The sequence below is a fragment of the Bos grunniens genome, chromosome 13, assembly GCF_055505025.1.
Source record: "Bos grunniens cultivar Pamir isolate PY7600 chromosome 13, Bosgru_T2T1.0, whole genome shotgun sequence".
NCBI classification, from domain to species: domain Eukaryota; kingdom Metazoa; phylum Chordata; class Mammalia; order Artiodactyla; family Bovidae; genus Bos; species Bos grunniens.
The window spans coordinates 57,369,413-57,386,245 of NC_141177.1; the positions used below are offsets into that span (position 1 = coordinate 57,369,413).

General features: G+C 38.4%; 1 protein-coding gene across 3 annotated transcripts in view; it reads right to left on the reverse strand.

The window, feature by feature from the left end:
• GPR158 (G protein-coupled receptor 158) overlaps nucleotides 1-16,833 on the reverse strand; it is a 305,034-nt gene that overhangs the window by 73,409 nt on the left and 214,792 nt on the right. For all 3 annotated transcript variants that reach the window (XM_086334348.1, XM_086334349.1, XM_086334347.1), the window contains one exon: nucleotides 13,972-14,040. In XM_086334348.1, coding sequence (XP_086190474.1) covers nucleotides 13,972-14,040 — 69 coding nt within the window. The remainder of the gene's footprint in view (nucleotides 1-13,971; nucleotides 14,041-16,833) is intronic.

Genomic DNA, 16,833 nt, shown 5'->3' on the forward strand with positions numbered 1-16,833 from the left:
ACAAAAGTTATGACCAACCTAGACAGCATATTAAAAAGCAGAGACATTACTTTGCCAACAAAAAGTCCATCTAGTTTTTGTTTTTCCAGGAGTCATATATGGATGTGAGAGTTGGACTATAAAGAAAGTTGAGCACCAAAGAATTGATGCTTTTGAACTGTGGTCTTGGAGAAGACTCTTGAGAGTCCCTTGGACAGCAAGGACACCAAACCAGTCCATCCCAAAGGAAATCAGTCCTGAATATTCATTGGAAGGACTGATGTTGAAGCTGTAACTTCAATACTTTGGCCACCTGATGCAAAGAACTGACACATTTGAAAAGACCTTGATGCTGGGAAAGATTGAAGGCAGGAGGAGAAAGGGACGACAGAGGATTAGATGGTTGAATGGCATCACTGACTCATTGGACATGAGTTTGAGTAAGCTCCAGGAGTTGGTGATGGACAGGGAAGCCTGGCGTGCTGCAGTCCATGGGGTCACAAAGAGTCAGATATGACTGAGCAACTGAACTGAACTGAAGGTCATAGGGCCAATGTGTCAGTTTCAATAGCTACACAGTGCGTGGCAGATAATAAGAATCCAATAAATATTTTCCCAGTTGCCTGTAAACAAGGAATTAAATGAGCCAACAGTGCAGAGCCATTTTACAATAAAGCCTAAAACTGATCACATTTCACAATAAAGCCTAAAACTGATCACATAAGTAAATTCTAAGAATTAAGATGTTCACTAGCTGGTGTATTAAACTTTGCAGGAAACAACGGCTTTAACACAATCCGATCATGTGTCTCCAGAAAGTTAAGGAACAATTCTAATTTTATGAGCATGTCACCCACAGACACATATTTGGTAAGATGGTCTGTCAGAGCCTTTCATATCATATTGTAGGGTAGGAATCTTTTTGTCATGCCAAAGCTCTGCACTGTTGGCTCATTTAATTCCTTGTTTACAGGCAACTGGAAAAATATTTATTGGATTCTTATTATCTGCCAGGCACTATGTTACACTTTGGAGTGTGTGAAGACATACACACATAAAAAGATTTAGGATATATGATATGGGAGAGTAGATCACACAATAAATGTTAGCTCTCATTATCATTAAACTGATGCTTCCACTGTTGCTTATAATAGTGAAACACAGGAACTCAGCTATAAACTCAAACAGAACACAGCAATACTTAAGGAGAAATGAGAGTCATAATACTTAGTTATTCTGTGATACTAATTGTTGCTATCATTGTTTAGTTGCTCAGTTGTGTCTGACTCTTTAGCGACCCCATGGACTGTAGGCTGCCAAGCTCCTCTTTGTCCATGAGATTTCCCGGTCAAACACACTGGAGTGGGTTGCCATTTCCTTCTCCAGGAGATCTTCCCAACCCAGGTATTGAACCCATGTCTCCTGCATTGGCAAGGGGATTCCTTACTGCTGAGCCACCAGGGAAGCCCAGATACTAATACACTAATACTTTTATGCTAAATGCATTAATAGTATTAAAGTATAAGAGAGATAATCTCCTTCCTCCCTCCTTTTTCCCTTTTCTCTTCCCTGACATTCAGTGCTCTGAATGCAGGACTCCATTTCTTAACCTTTGTAGCATGTCATCATCATGAGGCTTTTTCTAGAACTGAATCATGAATTCAATTTTCTCAAATACAAAGGGGCAGAAATAATTATATTTTCCTAAGGAAAACTGAGAAGACACCTAATGGTAAATAAATATGCCATTTCATAAAAGCTAGGATTTCCAAGGTAAAAATAATGCCATTTAAACATTACCTAAAACTTGCATAATTTGCCCATGTTCCACATTCAACTTTAATCTTCAATATTCTATTAAAGCAAGACAGAAAAAGGTGGAATAAAATGGCAAGAGGTTGACCAAGTGAAGGGGAAAAAATTTCAGCACTACTCAATGTTTTTAAGAGCTGGCCAAAATCCTGGGTTATTAAGTGTTTAATCCATTTTTGCAGCTTAAAATCTTTAATTAAAATTCTATCTGAGTTCATGTGACAGATAATTCAGTTTTAGTCCTGAAGATCTGTACTACCTGTCCACAAACATTAGAATAACTAGACAATGGTCAAATTCTCAATTCGCTTTGTGATAGCAGAAATAGCCTAAGTAACTGAATAGCTGATATGGCAACCCCAAAGAGTACATGGATCCAAACACAACTGAACTGAATAGGACTTGACAGGCAGTACCTTCATCTGGAGTCACTGTTCTATCAAAGACAGTCATTTTGCTATGGTATGTACAACTGGGGCTTCCCAGGTGGTGAGTGGTAAAGAACCCACCTCCCAGTGTAGGAGATATAAGAGACAGGGGTTCGATCCCTGGATTGGGAAGATCCACGCCAGTATTCTTCAGCTTCCCAGGTGGCTCAGATGGTAAAGAATCTGCCTGCAATGCAGGAGACCCAGGTTTGATCCCTGTGTCAGGAAGAAGCCTGGGAGGAGGGCATGGCTACCCATTCCAGTATTCTTGCCTGAAGAATCCTGTGGACAGAGGAGCCTGGCGGGCTACAGTCCACAGGGTTGCAAAGTCAGACATGACTGACATGACAGCATGCATGCACACACAACTGTCTGGAGGGCAGACATGATGCCAGACCACTGTAACCATGGAATAGTTATCACAAAGTCTTGGAAGTCACTACCAATTATTTAGAATGTTGTAGTTTAGGGACTTCTCTAGCAGTCCAGCAGTTAACACTGGCACCGCAGGGGACACAGGTTCAATCCCTGGTCACGGAACTAAGATCCCATATGCCACTTGGTGAGGCTAAAAGGTAAAATAAATACATAGAATATTACATATCACGGCTCCAGACTTCAACTGCCTTGAAATATTCCCTGAGTCTAGTGTGAAGTCCTGAATGATAGGAAAATGAGAGAAGTAGCTAAAAATTGCACATTATCAGAAATGTCCCAAGTTCTTATTTTTGCCCTGACCCCTGACTTCCATCTGATATTTATGGAAGAGAAGGCTTGGTACCTCCTTCCTTCCTATCACAATGAACGAAATGGATGTGTTTTGACCTAAGTTCAACCCCTCCACTTACTGAAGCCCATATGCTTTTGTCTACTTAAGGGCTTCCTTAATGACAATATTCACTTTACTTCTGCAACATCATTTTCCATCTCTACGGGGCCATCCATAGCCATGAAAACATGTACTATTTCTCATTCTGATATATACATCAGTTCAGTTCAGTCTCTCAGTCATGTCCGACTCCTTGCAACCCCATGAATCACAGCATGCCAGGCCTCCCTGTATCACCAACTCCCGGAGTTCGCTGAGACTCACGTCCATCGAGTCAGTGATGCCATCCAACCATCTCATCCTCTGTCGTCCCCTTCTCCTCCTTCCCCCAATCCCTCCCAGCATCAGAGTCTTTTCCAATGAATCAACTCTTCGCATGAGGTGGCCAAAGTACTGGAGTTTCAGCTTTAGCATCATTCCTTCCAAAGAAATGGACTTCAGAATGGACTGGTTGGATCTCCTTGCAGTCCAAGGGACTCTCAAGAGTCTTCTCCAACACCACAGTTCAAAAGCATCAATTCTTCAGTGCTCAGCTTTCTTCACAGTCCAACTCTCACATCCATACATGACCACAGGAAAAACCATAGCTTTGACTAGATGGACCTTTCTTGGCAAAGTAATGTCTCTGCTTTTGAATGTGCTATCTAGGCTGGTCATAACTTTTCTTCCAAGAAGTAAGCGTCTTTTAATTTCATGGCTGCGGTCACCATCTGCAGTGATTTTGGAGCCCAGAAAAATAAAGTCTGACACTGTTTCCACTATTTCCCCATCTATTTCCCATGAAGTGATGGGAGCAGATGCCATGATCTTCGTTTTCTGAATGTTGAGTTTTAAGCCAACTTTTTCACTCTCCTCTTTCACCTTCATCAAGAGGCTTTTTAGTTCCTCTTCACTTTCTGCCATAAGGGTGGTGTCATCTGCATATCTGAGGTTATTGATATTTCTCCCGGCAATCTTGATTCCAGCTTGTGCTTCTTCCAGCCCAGCATTTCTCATGATGTACTCTACATACATATATATATATATAATTTCATATATATATAAATACAATAAATACCCATACATCCACCCACTCAGTTTAAGAAAAAGAAGATTACTATTACCTTAAAATTCCCTTTATTCTCCTCTTCCTCTGTGATCATGGCCTCTTTACTTTGCTATCCAAGGTCACCAGCATCCTTGTTTGTCATTCTGCTTTCTTACAGTTTATCTCATATGCTCATGTCTCACAGACACACACACAAACACACAATTTCACTCCATATAAATGGAATAATACTTTTGCAATGTTATAGGATTTTTATTATGTATGCCTTATGGCAAATATTATGGAACTTGCATTATTAATTACAAATATTTTAATAGGTGTTATACAGAAAAGAGTATAGTAAAATCAAGCAAGTTGGGAAACACTCAGTTTTAAATGCATTCTTTTACTGTAGACCTCAAAGCCTTTAATAAGTAATCTTCACTGTGACTTCCCAGGTAGAAGTACTTCCCAGAAGTACTGGCTGTGTATACTTAACCTCTTCTTTTATAGAGCGTCTTTTATTTCAGAACATCTGATGAGATGCTATGCTTTACATCAGAAGGTGAAATGTGCAATTGTTTTGAGAAAATCCGTACCAGGAGCAAGGCCTCTTATCCCTCCTCACAGAGAACAAGAGCACTTGTATGGGGGCTGTGGTGAAGTCACATCCAGACCCCAACCGCACGACTGACTATGTGAAGTGGACAAGACCACAGAGCAGAACAAGTAATTTTTTTCTCACATTTCTGTAAGGATGATGAAAAGTAGATGCTGGTTACAGAAATGAAAGTTGAAGAACGAAAAAAGTCAAAGTGGAACGGAAAGTAATGTTTGGATTAGGATGTCATCTGAACATGTCTTTATTTGAATTAATCATATTATCTCCAAAGCCTAGAGAAGACATTCAAAATAAATCTCAATGTGGAAAACTTAAGGATAAACAAATCGTGGCGACCACAGACCTCTAATCATCAATGACATCTCCCGTAGATAATGTACATTCAGTATTTATGAAGATACACCTATAGTGATTAAATTCTCAGAACATATGGTCTATTTTCCTCATATTATAGAAATTATAACATGAAGAGATAGTCATTTACCATAATCACAGCTTTTAGATAATGTATAACTAAAATAAATATGTAAGTTGACATACTTCTCTGATAGATTCTAGGAAAGTAATTTTTCTCCTAAAAGTTCATATTGATCTCTCTAAACAACAGGTCCAAATTCTTCTTTCAATCACACTTATACTAGGATCTGGATATTTTGATATTGAGTTTTTATTACTATAATTCCATGGTAGCATTATTTCTTTATATTTTTCCTCTTTTGCTGGTTTAAGTAATATATCTATTAACACTTCATTGAATTGTGACTCTTTAGTGACATTGTGTAGTCCCTGGCATTCAAGGTGTGTTTTGCTTTGTCAAAATGTCATCTTCTTGTCATTTTTAAAAGAATACTTTGCTAGCATTTTATAGTGTTTTTAAGTCTTCTACACTTTGAAGAACAACTTTGAAGAGGAAACTATTTTTCAGGACATGTTGCTAATTCTAACATTAACAAGTTTTATTATGTTTGTAGCTTTTTTCTTAATTATCTCTCAAACCTGTCTAAGTGTCTTCATTGTTTCTTATGTCAACTGCTCAAGAATAAGATCTCAGAGTAGTGGTAATCTGCTGATATATGTGTCTGACAAATCTGAGAATGTTTCTCACAGACTTAAATTCTCTAAAACCACATGTTCACATACATTACTTAAAACCTCAAGTGTAAATCTGTTAGCCTTTTTACTAACTGAAACTTACCAAACTTCAGAAATAGCTAATTACTTACATGTCTTGAGCCTGCAAAGGAAAATTCAAGTGCATTTCTGTATGGAAAAGAAAGTGAAAGTGAAGTCGCTCAGTCGTGTCCAACTCTTTGCGACCCCATGGACTGTAGCCTACCAGGCTCCTCTGTCCATGGGATTTTCCAGGCAATTGTACTGGAGTGGATTGCCATTTCCTTCTCCAGGGGATCTTCCCGACCCAGGGATCGAACCCGGGTCTCCCGCATTGTAGACAGACGCTTTACCGTCTGAGCCACCAGGGTAGTTCTCTGTATGGAAAAACTGTAACAATTGAAAAAGAGAGGGACTATCCTTGGTGGTCTAGTGGTTAAAAGTCTGCCTTGCAACGTAGGGGATGTGGGTTCGATCCCTGGTTGGGGAACAAAGATCCCATATGCCGCAGAGCAACTAATTCCATGTACCGTGTATTGCAACTTAAGATTCTGCATGATACAACAAAGATTCTGCATGCCACAACTAAGACCCAGCACAGCCAAATAAATAAATATTTAAAGAAAGGGGAAAAAAAAGAGTTTCTGCCATGTTTTTCCCATAGGGTGGAGACATCAATCCACAAATTCCAGCAAGGGAATTAGAAATGAACAGATATGTCATTGTTTCCATACATTTTTTCACTAGAAAGCTAAAACATGCTTTAGTTATGACATTGCTGCCGAGGTACAATTTCTTCTCTTTTGACTCAAACCCCATCTGACTGACAAATTCTCTATCACTGCTGGACCCGGCATCTCCTCATTTGTTGCTATGAAGGCATTCTCAGGATCATTCATTATGTCCCTAGTCTACGATTAAATTGTGACATTTCTGCCTCTACATCATTGTTGAGTTGGTCTTCTTTTGGTCCCATTAGAAATTCTCTGCCACTGGGGTGGTTTATTCTCACTGTAATGTCATAATTTTTTATTTAATCTCTTCCTGTTTATTCCAAAATAATGAGTTATTTAAGTCCTTTTCATGGAAGAATTGACATTTGAGCAAAGATTTAGAGATGATGAGGGAGTTCACCAGAGAGGTAATGGGGGTTAAGAGTGCTCCAGGAAGAAGAAACAACCAATGCCAAGGCTGTAGCGTGGGTGAGTGACAGGCTCACTCAAGGAAGAGCAAGGACGCCAGGATTGCTGTGGCAGGGAGAGAGGCAGAGAGGAGTGCAGTATGAGGTTAAAGAGGTAAAGAAGAGCTGGGTCATGTAAGACTTTGTGGGCATGAAGTAAAGATTCTTTGTTATTGGTCCACATTCCTTTCCACATCCCCATAGTGAAATCAGAGATAAAGACAGTGGTCTAGAAACAAAGAGACACAAAGACAAAGGCAGAAGTATACAGCTATACATTCATATATGTATATATGCATATGTGTAGCAGTTTTAGTTGGAATTATATTGAAATTCCATGAATTCTTCATGTGCTGTGTTGGAAATCAACATAACAGACATGGTCCTGATTTTGAGATTTATAATTAAAATTATGATTATAAATAAAAATGTAAAACATAACTTTTAAAAGGTATGCAAATCCATCATTAATAATACAAGGCAAGGGCTGCACTGTATATGTTAATCAATGAAGAATGTCTGAAAAATATTCATTCAAAATATATTTGTTGAGCCAGGCACTATTCCAGGTGCTGAAATACAGGGGCGGACTTAAATCCCAGTGGAGGGAGATAGAAAATTTAAATATACATATATATGTATAAGAAATAATATTAATAAAATTCATATATAAACTGATAAATTCCATGCAAAAGAAATTACCAGGGTGAGAGTGATCAAAAGTACCATGAAGAGTAGCATTGCCTGCAATTTAAAGTAGGGGCAACAGGGTGAACTTCACCTTAAAGATACTTCAGCAAAGTTGTGAAGGAAGTGAGGAAGCTGTCACATAGATAATAGAAAGAAGTGAGTTCCAGGCAAAGAGAGTTTCAGTTCTTTGGGTATAGGAGCACTTTTGATTATTTAATTGCAAGACTAAACAGAATGACTTATTGGCACTGAGGCAAAAATACCAAGTCACCCATGGGAAAAATCAGGTTATCTTAAGATCTGGAAATAGAAAACAGACACAAATTCTGAGCAATAGAAAGTGGGTCTTGATTTTTTTATACCCAGGGAAGTTACTCTTCATGTATAAGGACAATGGGCAGAGATTCTCAAACATGTACGAACCCAAGAACTATAGAACTCACAACTTCTACATGAAAAACTGTTTATGAAAACCAAGCAACAATAAAAATAAATGAGTATTGAAGAAATTGGGTCACAAAGATTAGTGGAAGATGTTAAATACAGACCTAAGGCTGAATGACTATGTGAATTGTAGCTTCAAAATTGCATATTATAAACATTAACAACCCAAAAATTATTAACTAAGAAAATTCAGAGAGTGGGAGGAAGGGGCAAAAGAAATGTATTTGAGTTCAATTTTTTAGCTGTCAGCTGAATTCTAGTGATACTACCTAAAGATGAAACATAGCTAAGAAAAAAATAATTAACCCAACTTTAAAATATTTTATATTTTTTAACTTTAGATCTTTTAGAACTAATAATGTTTATTATGAAGATTCATTTATCTAAAAATTGGTAATAGTTTGTTCCACTTCAGTGTTTTGATTAAAATAATAATGATTACAATTAACTTCTGTTTAAAAAGTTATCTGTATCTCAATTTCCACCATTCATCCATTTTCTATTTCAATTTATATATGTGCATATACAGATGTCTCAAATGATCAAATGTATACAATGATTATCTCTGGATAATACCAACTTTTGTTGATCTTTTCCTTGTATTTTTCCATTTTACCTAGTCTGTAAATAACAAATTATTATATTTCATAAAAGCAACAAAGTATTTTTGAGACATATAGTCTAATTGGTATTTATTTGCTTAAAGATGAAAACTGCTCCAAACTAGGAGTCCAGTTCTTAACTGTTTAAAAGTGAAAATGAAAGTGAAATCGCTTAGTCATGTCCAACTCTTTGCAACCCCATGGACTTTAGCCTACCAGGCTCCTCTGTCCATGGGATTTTCCAGGCGATAGTACTGGAGTGGATTGCCATAACTCTTTAAGGCTTGGTTTATTAAAACTCTTTCAGCTGAAGGAAGATTATTAATAAATTCCTGACACATTGCTGACCCAAGGCTCTTTACCAAATACCCTGGAATAGACACAGTGGATAACCTCCATGCCTTTGCTTAGAAACTATTGTTCCCCCTACTCATCAGATCAGACTTCTGTCTGAAGGCTGCTAGGGAAGAGGAGCTCAGGAAGGAGGGGACAAATGGAACTGCACAGAACCCCAGGGTATTCATAAACATTTCTTTTTTAAAAAATGTTTTTGGCTGCACTGAGTCTTACTTGTGGTATGTGGGATCTAGTTCCCTGACCAGGCATTGAATCTGGGCACCCTGCATTGGGAGCACGGAGTCTTAGCCACTGGACCACAAGGAAGTCCCACAACCATTTCTTCTATTCCTCTAACCTACCCTAGAGAAGAGAACAAAGTGACCTGGCATCCCACAAGTCAAACTCCCTTGAAGAGGTGGTCTAGTTCTCTGATGTCTTTTGATTTTAATATTTAAGCCACTATTCTTGAAATCCTCTAGATGTTTGGGGGTTGTTGCTACTGAGTTGTGTTTGGTCACTCAGTCATGTCTGACTCTCTTGTGACCCTATGGACTGTAGCTTGCCAGACTCCTCTATCCATGGGATTCTCCCGGCAAGAATACTGGAGTGGATTGCCATTTCCTTCTCCAGGGGATCGTCCTGACCCAGGAATCAAAACTGTGTCTCCTGCATTGGCAAGCAGATTCTTTAGCACGGAGCCCCTGGGGAAGCTCTGTAATTCCGGTACCCTCAGAGCTATGTCAGCATGAAACTGCATCCCCACATTATTTTTTTCTCCATAGTGCTGCTGTGCTCCTGGGTAGTAACTTTCCTTTCTATTTCCTTTCTCTCTTTTGCTTTGGTATCAAGCCAAATGGATCTAAATGACACCAAGTAAGATGTAGTCTTAGATCAGTTTAAGAACTATCTTAAGGATAGAATCTTAGGGTTGAGGAGAAATCTCCTTACATAAATGTCCTAGATAACTGAGGTTTGAGAAACAGTGGCCAAGTTGTAAAACTGGGAACTTTCTGCCCTGCTTTTGTCACAACGGAAGTGACTCTGTCCCAGAATCGAATTACTACCATTTCCCCCTAAAAAGCACCAGAGCTCCTTGGAGAAGAAAGAGGTTGAGTCTAAGGCTGGGGCATGGAAAGAACTTTCTGTTGCCCTAGAAGGTAGGGAGGTGTTCAAAGAATGGTGAAGTCACATATCAAAAGAAGGCAAGAGGGAACTTGAAGGGTCTCCCACTGGCAATTCTGCATTAATTTGAGCATCAAAATAAATAATAATAATAATAATAGATTAAAACCTTAGCTGCTTCAACTGTATTCTCATGGTCTCATTCTCACCCTTTCTCCCCACTTTCACCTCTCTCTCCTTTATATCCTGCCCTTTGAACTCTATACAAGGAAGCAACATGCTCCTGGTTTTTCTCCTCTTCTGGAGATACATGTGCTCTAACAGGAGTAGAAGTCTAAGTTTTAGTTTTAGGCTTTGGGGTGGTCACAGAGAAAGCAGTCTGTTAACTGATTTAGTTTCTCTGCCACTGAAACCAACCTGGCATGGTCTAATCAGTTCAGTTCAGTCGCTCAGTCGTGTCTGACTCTCTGCGACCCCATAGATGGCAGCCCACTAGGCTCCTCTGTCTCTGGGATTCTCCAGGCAAGAATACTGGAGTGGGTTGCCATTTCCTTCTCCAGGCATGGTCTAATAGGATGACTGATTAGGCTTGAAAGATGACATTTCTGCTTTTGTAGGTATAACAGTTGAATATCAGAAACTCCATGTGGTTCAATAATACAGTCCATCCAAGCTCATGGGAGTTTTACATCAAACTCCTTAGTGCCAAACCTCAAGCTATTTTAAATTGGTTCCCCGTTTTATTCTCTGAGCCTTTTATTGCCTTGGAGGCCTGAAGAGGAAAGGTGACTGATCCACAGGCAGAACACGGGTCTCCCTGATGACACTGCGTAACACCACCTGTATCTCACATCCATCCCCTCGATCACAAACAGTGTCACAGACTGAAGGCAGCGCTGGGCCAGGGGACCAGAGACTAGTCTTTTCCTGGCTTTCTCATCACCTAACGGAGGAAAGCTGGAGGAGCTGCAACTTCTCTCAGCCTCTCTTCTTTCACTGCAAAACAGAGGCTGAATCAAGACTAAGTTGTGTCTGATATCCCTTCCGGTTCTAATATTTTACAGCTCTTTTCTTAATAGGACTTGGGGGGTGTGAGTCTAGGGGAACAACCTGTGAGTACCATATTTATACATGTATTGGTGTCCTTTATAGAAAGGCACATCCACCAATCAAATAGATCACCAAGGTTAGAGGGAAAAAATGCACTTTATTAGCTGAAACTGGTGGTTGAGCTAAGCCAAAAACAAACCTCTAGACTCCATATTATTTAATATGCTTTACTAATCCATAATATGTCATTTTACATGATTTAGCAAGAAAAACATACTTTAGCTGATTTTTAAAGTTTTTTTCTTTCTTTTATAAATTGCAAGTTTTATTTGGGTGATTATGAAGACTAATCATTTGTTCATAAATCTATGGGCTTCAAATCATGAGTCTCTTTTGAGAGTCTGTAAGAAAATGTTTTAAATGCTTCAGCTCTCTGCTACCCAATTATAACAATGCTAAATTTAGTCAGATTTTGGTTTGTCCTTATCTACAGAATGATGACAATCTCTAATTTGGACTTTCCAATATAAGCATTGTTATGAAATCGTCTGTAGTCTAAGATTGCTTAGAAAAGGCAAAAATAACCTTAATTCTTGCAAATCTGTACAACAATATGCAGCATAAAAAGAAGAAAAGGCTCATTGCATAACAACTCACTAGAACAGTGAATATCCTCAAAGCGTCCTTCCAAGGAGTTACCTAGCTCGAAAAACAATTCTAATTTACTCAAGAACACTTAAAAAAAAAAAAAAAACAACTGTAACCCCCAGTAAAAATTTTATGAGTAATTCTGGTACAGGCCACACAAGGAACAGAGAAAGTAGTAAGCTATTTAACAGATACGTAGAGGTCACATTTACACCGTCAAATAATTATTAGATCCTTTGGCTCTATTTACTCAATCACCTTTTTCACTTATTACAGAGGTCCTCCTTATAGGAAAAACTCAAGCTCAAAGTCATAAACTTCATTTCTGCAAAACCTAAGAAAGCCAATGAGCTTTGAGCTAATGACCAACTTACTCTTGTCAAAAATCTCTATGCATGTACACCCACGTACGTAAACATTCCCTAGGTAGCCAGAGGTTTTAATCAACTTATCAAAAATCTCAGAAATTTATCAATTTCTGAGACATCATCCCCATTCTCTCACCTAAAACAAAATTACTTTCTTTTCCATATTCAATCGGTAGTATATTTATGTCTTTTCTCCTTCTGTATTTTATGCTATATCCAAGTCTTCATTAAATAATTTGGCCCTTTCTGCCACCAGAGCATGAATACTATTTACTAACTTATTTAAAACCAAGGTACACAGCATGAACTGGAGAGCTACCCATTAATATTTCAAGAAGTTGAAGAAAGAATTTATGTTATGAAAAATGAAACAGACAGTTAGTTAAAGATGAAGTCAACACAGTGAGGTATCCTAAGGTTCCTGCTGGACAGGATTGATTTGGTAAGTCTTCTCTTCCCTTTTTCCTCCTAGGCATAACAGAACTGTCAAGTAGAATCAGTGTTATCTTTTGTGCTCCTTAAGTTTCCATTTCTTTCCCCTCTTTTTCTCTGTAGTTGATGTCACAGGTATAGGTCCATTAGATGGTTTTCAAAACTGGATTCCAGTCAATGAAAGGGTCTCTAATGACTGCTTTGAATATTTAGCAGCCTAATATTTACTATTCTTTCCAACATCCTTCTTTTCTAGACTACTTCTTCTGTTTAAAAGGCTTTAAAATTCTTCTGTAGATTTTAGACCCATATCCTTTATTATGGCCACTGGATTTGAATAAGTATGAATCTTATAAGTAAAAAATGAACCCAAATTTACTAACACCTAAAAATAATGTTAAGAAGCGTTTTAATGCCTAGCTAAAAACTAGTAGGCACTAACTAAAGAATAAGGACTATCATTCTTGGTCTTCTACAATCAAGCAGATTCTTTGCAGGCTATTTCAACAGGACAACAGTCACTACTTTAGAGTATATTTCTTAAACGCATGCACGTGTAACCTCGTCCATTCACTCACTGCATATTTACTGTGCTTCCACTACGGAGACAGGCACTAGGTCTGTGCTGCACACACAACAGTGAGCCACAGGGAGACAGGCCATCACTCTCACAGAACTCAGGTTTGTGCAGGAGAAATGACACTAACCAAAGAACTGCTGGACAGAAGTTGGTTGAATAGAATCAGTAGCATCAATACTGTTTTCTGGTTACAGATAAATAACTAGTGTGATAGGAAGGTCTAGATTATGATTATCTACACCACTAGTACCCCACACATTTACTCTGTTTATTTTTCTACATAACCACTTGGAAATTATCAGCATTAACTACTTGGTGTGTCTCCTGGTTCTGATTCAAGTAGGGAGGAAGAAGAAGGAAACCAGTATTTATATGTATATACCAAGCATGCCTTTCATGTGAGTTCACTTAAGCACTTCACTGCTTCTTACAAATTTGGGAAGAAAAGTATTATTAGCACCATTGTGCAGGAGGAACCAAGGTTAGTTTAGAAATGCTAACCAACTTGTCTAAGGTCACCCAATAGGTAAGAGCCAGGATTCGAATATCTGTAAAGCCATTTACATCTACATTTATACAGTAAACAAGATAATTACAGATATACAAATTTGTACACAGATATAAACAATATAGTATATACAAGCAAATATACATATACAGCAAAATAAAATGGTTATTTTAAAAATGCAATTAAAAATACGTTACTCACTGGAAAGTATAGAAGCAGAGACCCAAAAAGGATTGTTTCCAACAGGATAAGGCCCGATGCCCTGATGCTCTGAAAAAAATAACAAAAATAAAACTGTCAATATTAACTGACATTTCTAGGCATGGAACAATATATGCTCTTGTGACAATGCCTCAAGCAGAACAGCATTCTTGACAACGTCTCAAGCAGGGGTGGATAATTAGAAATTGGCTTGTATTTCAGACAGTCAAACTTAACTGAAACATGCAGTAAGATTGACTGTAAAGGTGGGGGTAGACTTAATGATATTGCCAGGGGCTTCATGGAATTTTGTCCTCTAAAATTTGAATCACTATTTAGAAGATCCTGCCAAAATAAGAAATGCCCAGACACAGAAAATCTTGCCTGTGTTTCTGAAACATTGGCGACAAATGCATTTCTGAATGCTATTACTAAACCATTTCACAAATCCTCAGCAGTGGTTCCAGTGGATAAAGCAAACATAGGCACAACTTTTGGTGTCTCAATGGTACATCTCCCACCATGTCACAACACAGTCCCCAAAACTCAGTAACAACTTCACTATTTAAATAACATAAATCACATTGAAAACCAGAGGTATCTCACCTTGTGAAATAGTTAAATTATTCACTCAAAATTCAAAAGAATAAGTTGATTTTTCAAATATACTTCCTGATTATTTAAAGTTTGCTAAGCATGGTAGTGGTGGTTTGGTGGTTTAGCCGCTGTGTCCAACTCTTGTGATCCCACGTACTGTAGCCCACCAGGCCCCTCTGTCCATGGGATTTTCCAGGCAAGAATACTGGAGTAGGTTGTCATTTCGTTCTCCATTGCTAAGCATAAATATACTCAATAATCTTGAGATATTTTGTTAGACTCAAAACAGCATTATCTTTGCAAAGCAAAATGCTTAGAATTGTGACAAGAAATACAAGACCAAAAAAAACAATCCCATTTAGAATAATACATTTTGTTTTGATGAGTTCAAATACCAATGCAGAGTAAAGATACCAGTTAAGAATACAAAAACAGGTCATTCTAGAGCACTTGTGTTTTCACTGTGCTGCTGCTGCTGCTAAGTCACTTCAGTCGTGTCCGACTCTGTGCAACCCCATAGATGGCAGCCCACCAGGCTCCGCCGTCCCTGGGATTCTCCAGGCAGCAACACTGGAGTGGGTTGCCATTTCCTTCTCCAATGCATGAAAGTGAAAAGTCAAAATGAAGTCGCTCAGTCGTGCCCGACTCTTCGTGACCCCATGGACCACAGCCTACCAGGCTCCTCCGTCCATGGGATTTTCCAGGCAAGAGTATTGGAGTGGGGTGCCATTGCCTTCTCCGGTGTTTTCGCTCAGTGCAACGTAAAATATATAGACACATTGCTGCTGCTGCTAAGTCGCTTCAGTCGTGTCCGACTGTGCGACCCCATAGACGGCAGCCTACCAGGCTCCCCGGTCCCTGGGATTCTCCAGGCAAGAACACTGGAGTGGGTTGCCATTTCCACTAGGTGTAAATATGATATTTTAACAGGGAAATACTTTTAAGTAGTTAAATTAATTTTGCAACAACAAAAACAAGGTGAAATGCTAAACTACAAGTCCATTACATTAAAAAAAAAAAGTGTCAGGAGAGAGCAGCATGGAAACACATACACTACCATAGGTAAAATGGACAGCCGCTGGGAATTTGCTGTATGGCTCAGGGAACTTAAACCAGGGCTCTGTGACAACCTAGAGGAGTGGGATCGGGTAGGAGAGAGGTTTGAGAGGGAGGAGACATATATGTACCTGCGCCTGATTCATGCTGATGTATGGCAGAAGCCAGCACAATACTGTAAAGCAATTATTCTTTAATCAAAAATAAATAAGTTTTAAAAAAGTGTCAGATAACTGGACAGGGCAGAGAAATAAAATTCTAATTCCTCTTCAAAACACTGGGAAGACATTACTAGGCATAGAAGAATTCTTTATGTAATCCCTCAAAACAACTCAGGGTCTTCATTAATCTAAGAATTTGGGAACAGAGAAATCAGTTTAGTCAGTGAACAGACTTGATTATTTGAGTGGCTTCTCTCTCTTGGTCATTATTTTAGCTAGCAGATGCTCTTAGTGAAAAGAAAACTTCTATCAGCAAGACTTTAAATGGGTTTTGGCTGACAGAATTTTCAACACAACAAATTACATTCATACCTAATTATGAATACTCCATAGTTTAGTTTTTAAACTTGCTCCAAAATGACACTAATTTAGAGTGAGAGTCCAAAACACAATGCAAGACTGCTTATAAAAAAAAATCTACACAATATTGTTTGAAAATGAAGGATATAAAAAGAAGCTGTAAAGCTTAGTGGAAAAAACAGACACTGCAGTTAACATTAACTCAGTTTGAATTATGAAACAACCACTTAAGTTAAGTGATCTTGAACTTCAAAGGCCTCCCGTGTAAAATGGGTATCCTAATCTTTGCCATATTAAATCTGACATCTTTAATAAAATATGAAGTACACAAAAATGGCTAGCATCATGACTGACATATAATAAGTAGGTATGCATTCCTCAAGGTAGAAAACATCAGCAGGATTGTGAATTTGAAAACCAGAGTTATATGTAAGTAGCCATAAAAACTGTTCTAAGGCTTGGGATCCAAAATGACCCCAAAAGAGCCAAAAGCCTGATGGTAGAAAACATAAAAGTTCTTTTTTTTGGGCCAGTGGGTTGTTAGCTCTATCGCAACCATCATTATCTCATAACAGTTGTAGTGGTGCACACTTTTACATATTCTAAGAGCAAATAATCTGTCTCCTTTATATGTGGATGTATTAAACAATCTTAATACTTCATTACCTTCCTTCTGGTTGGGTAGAGG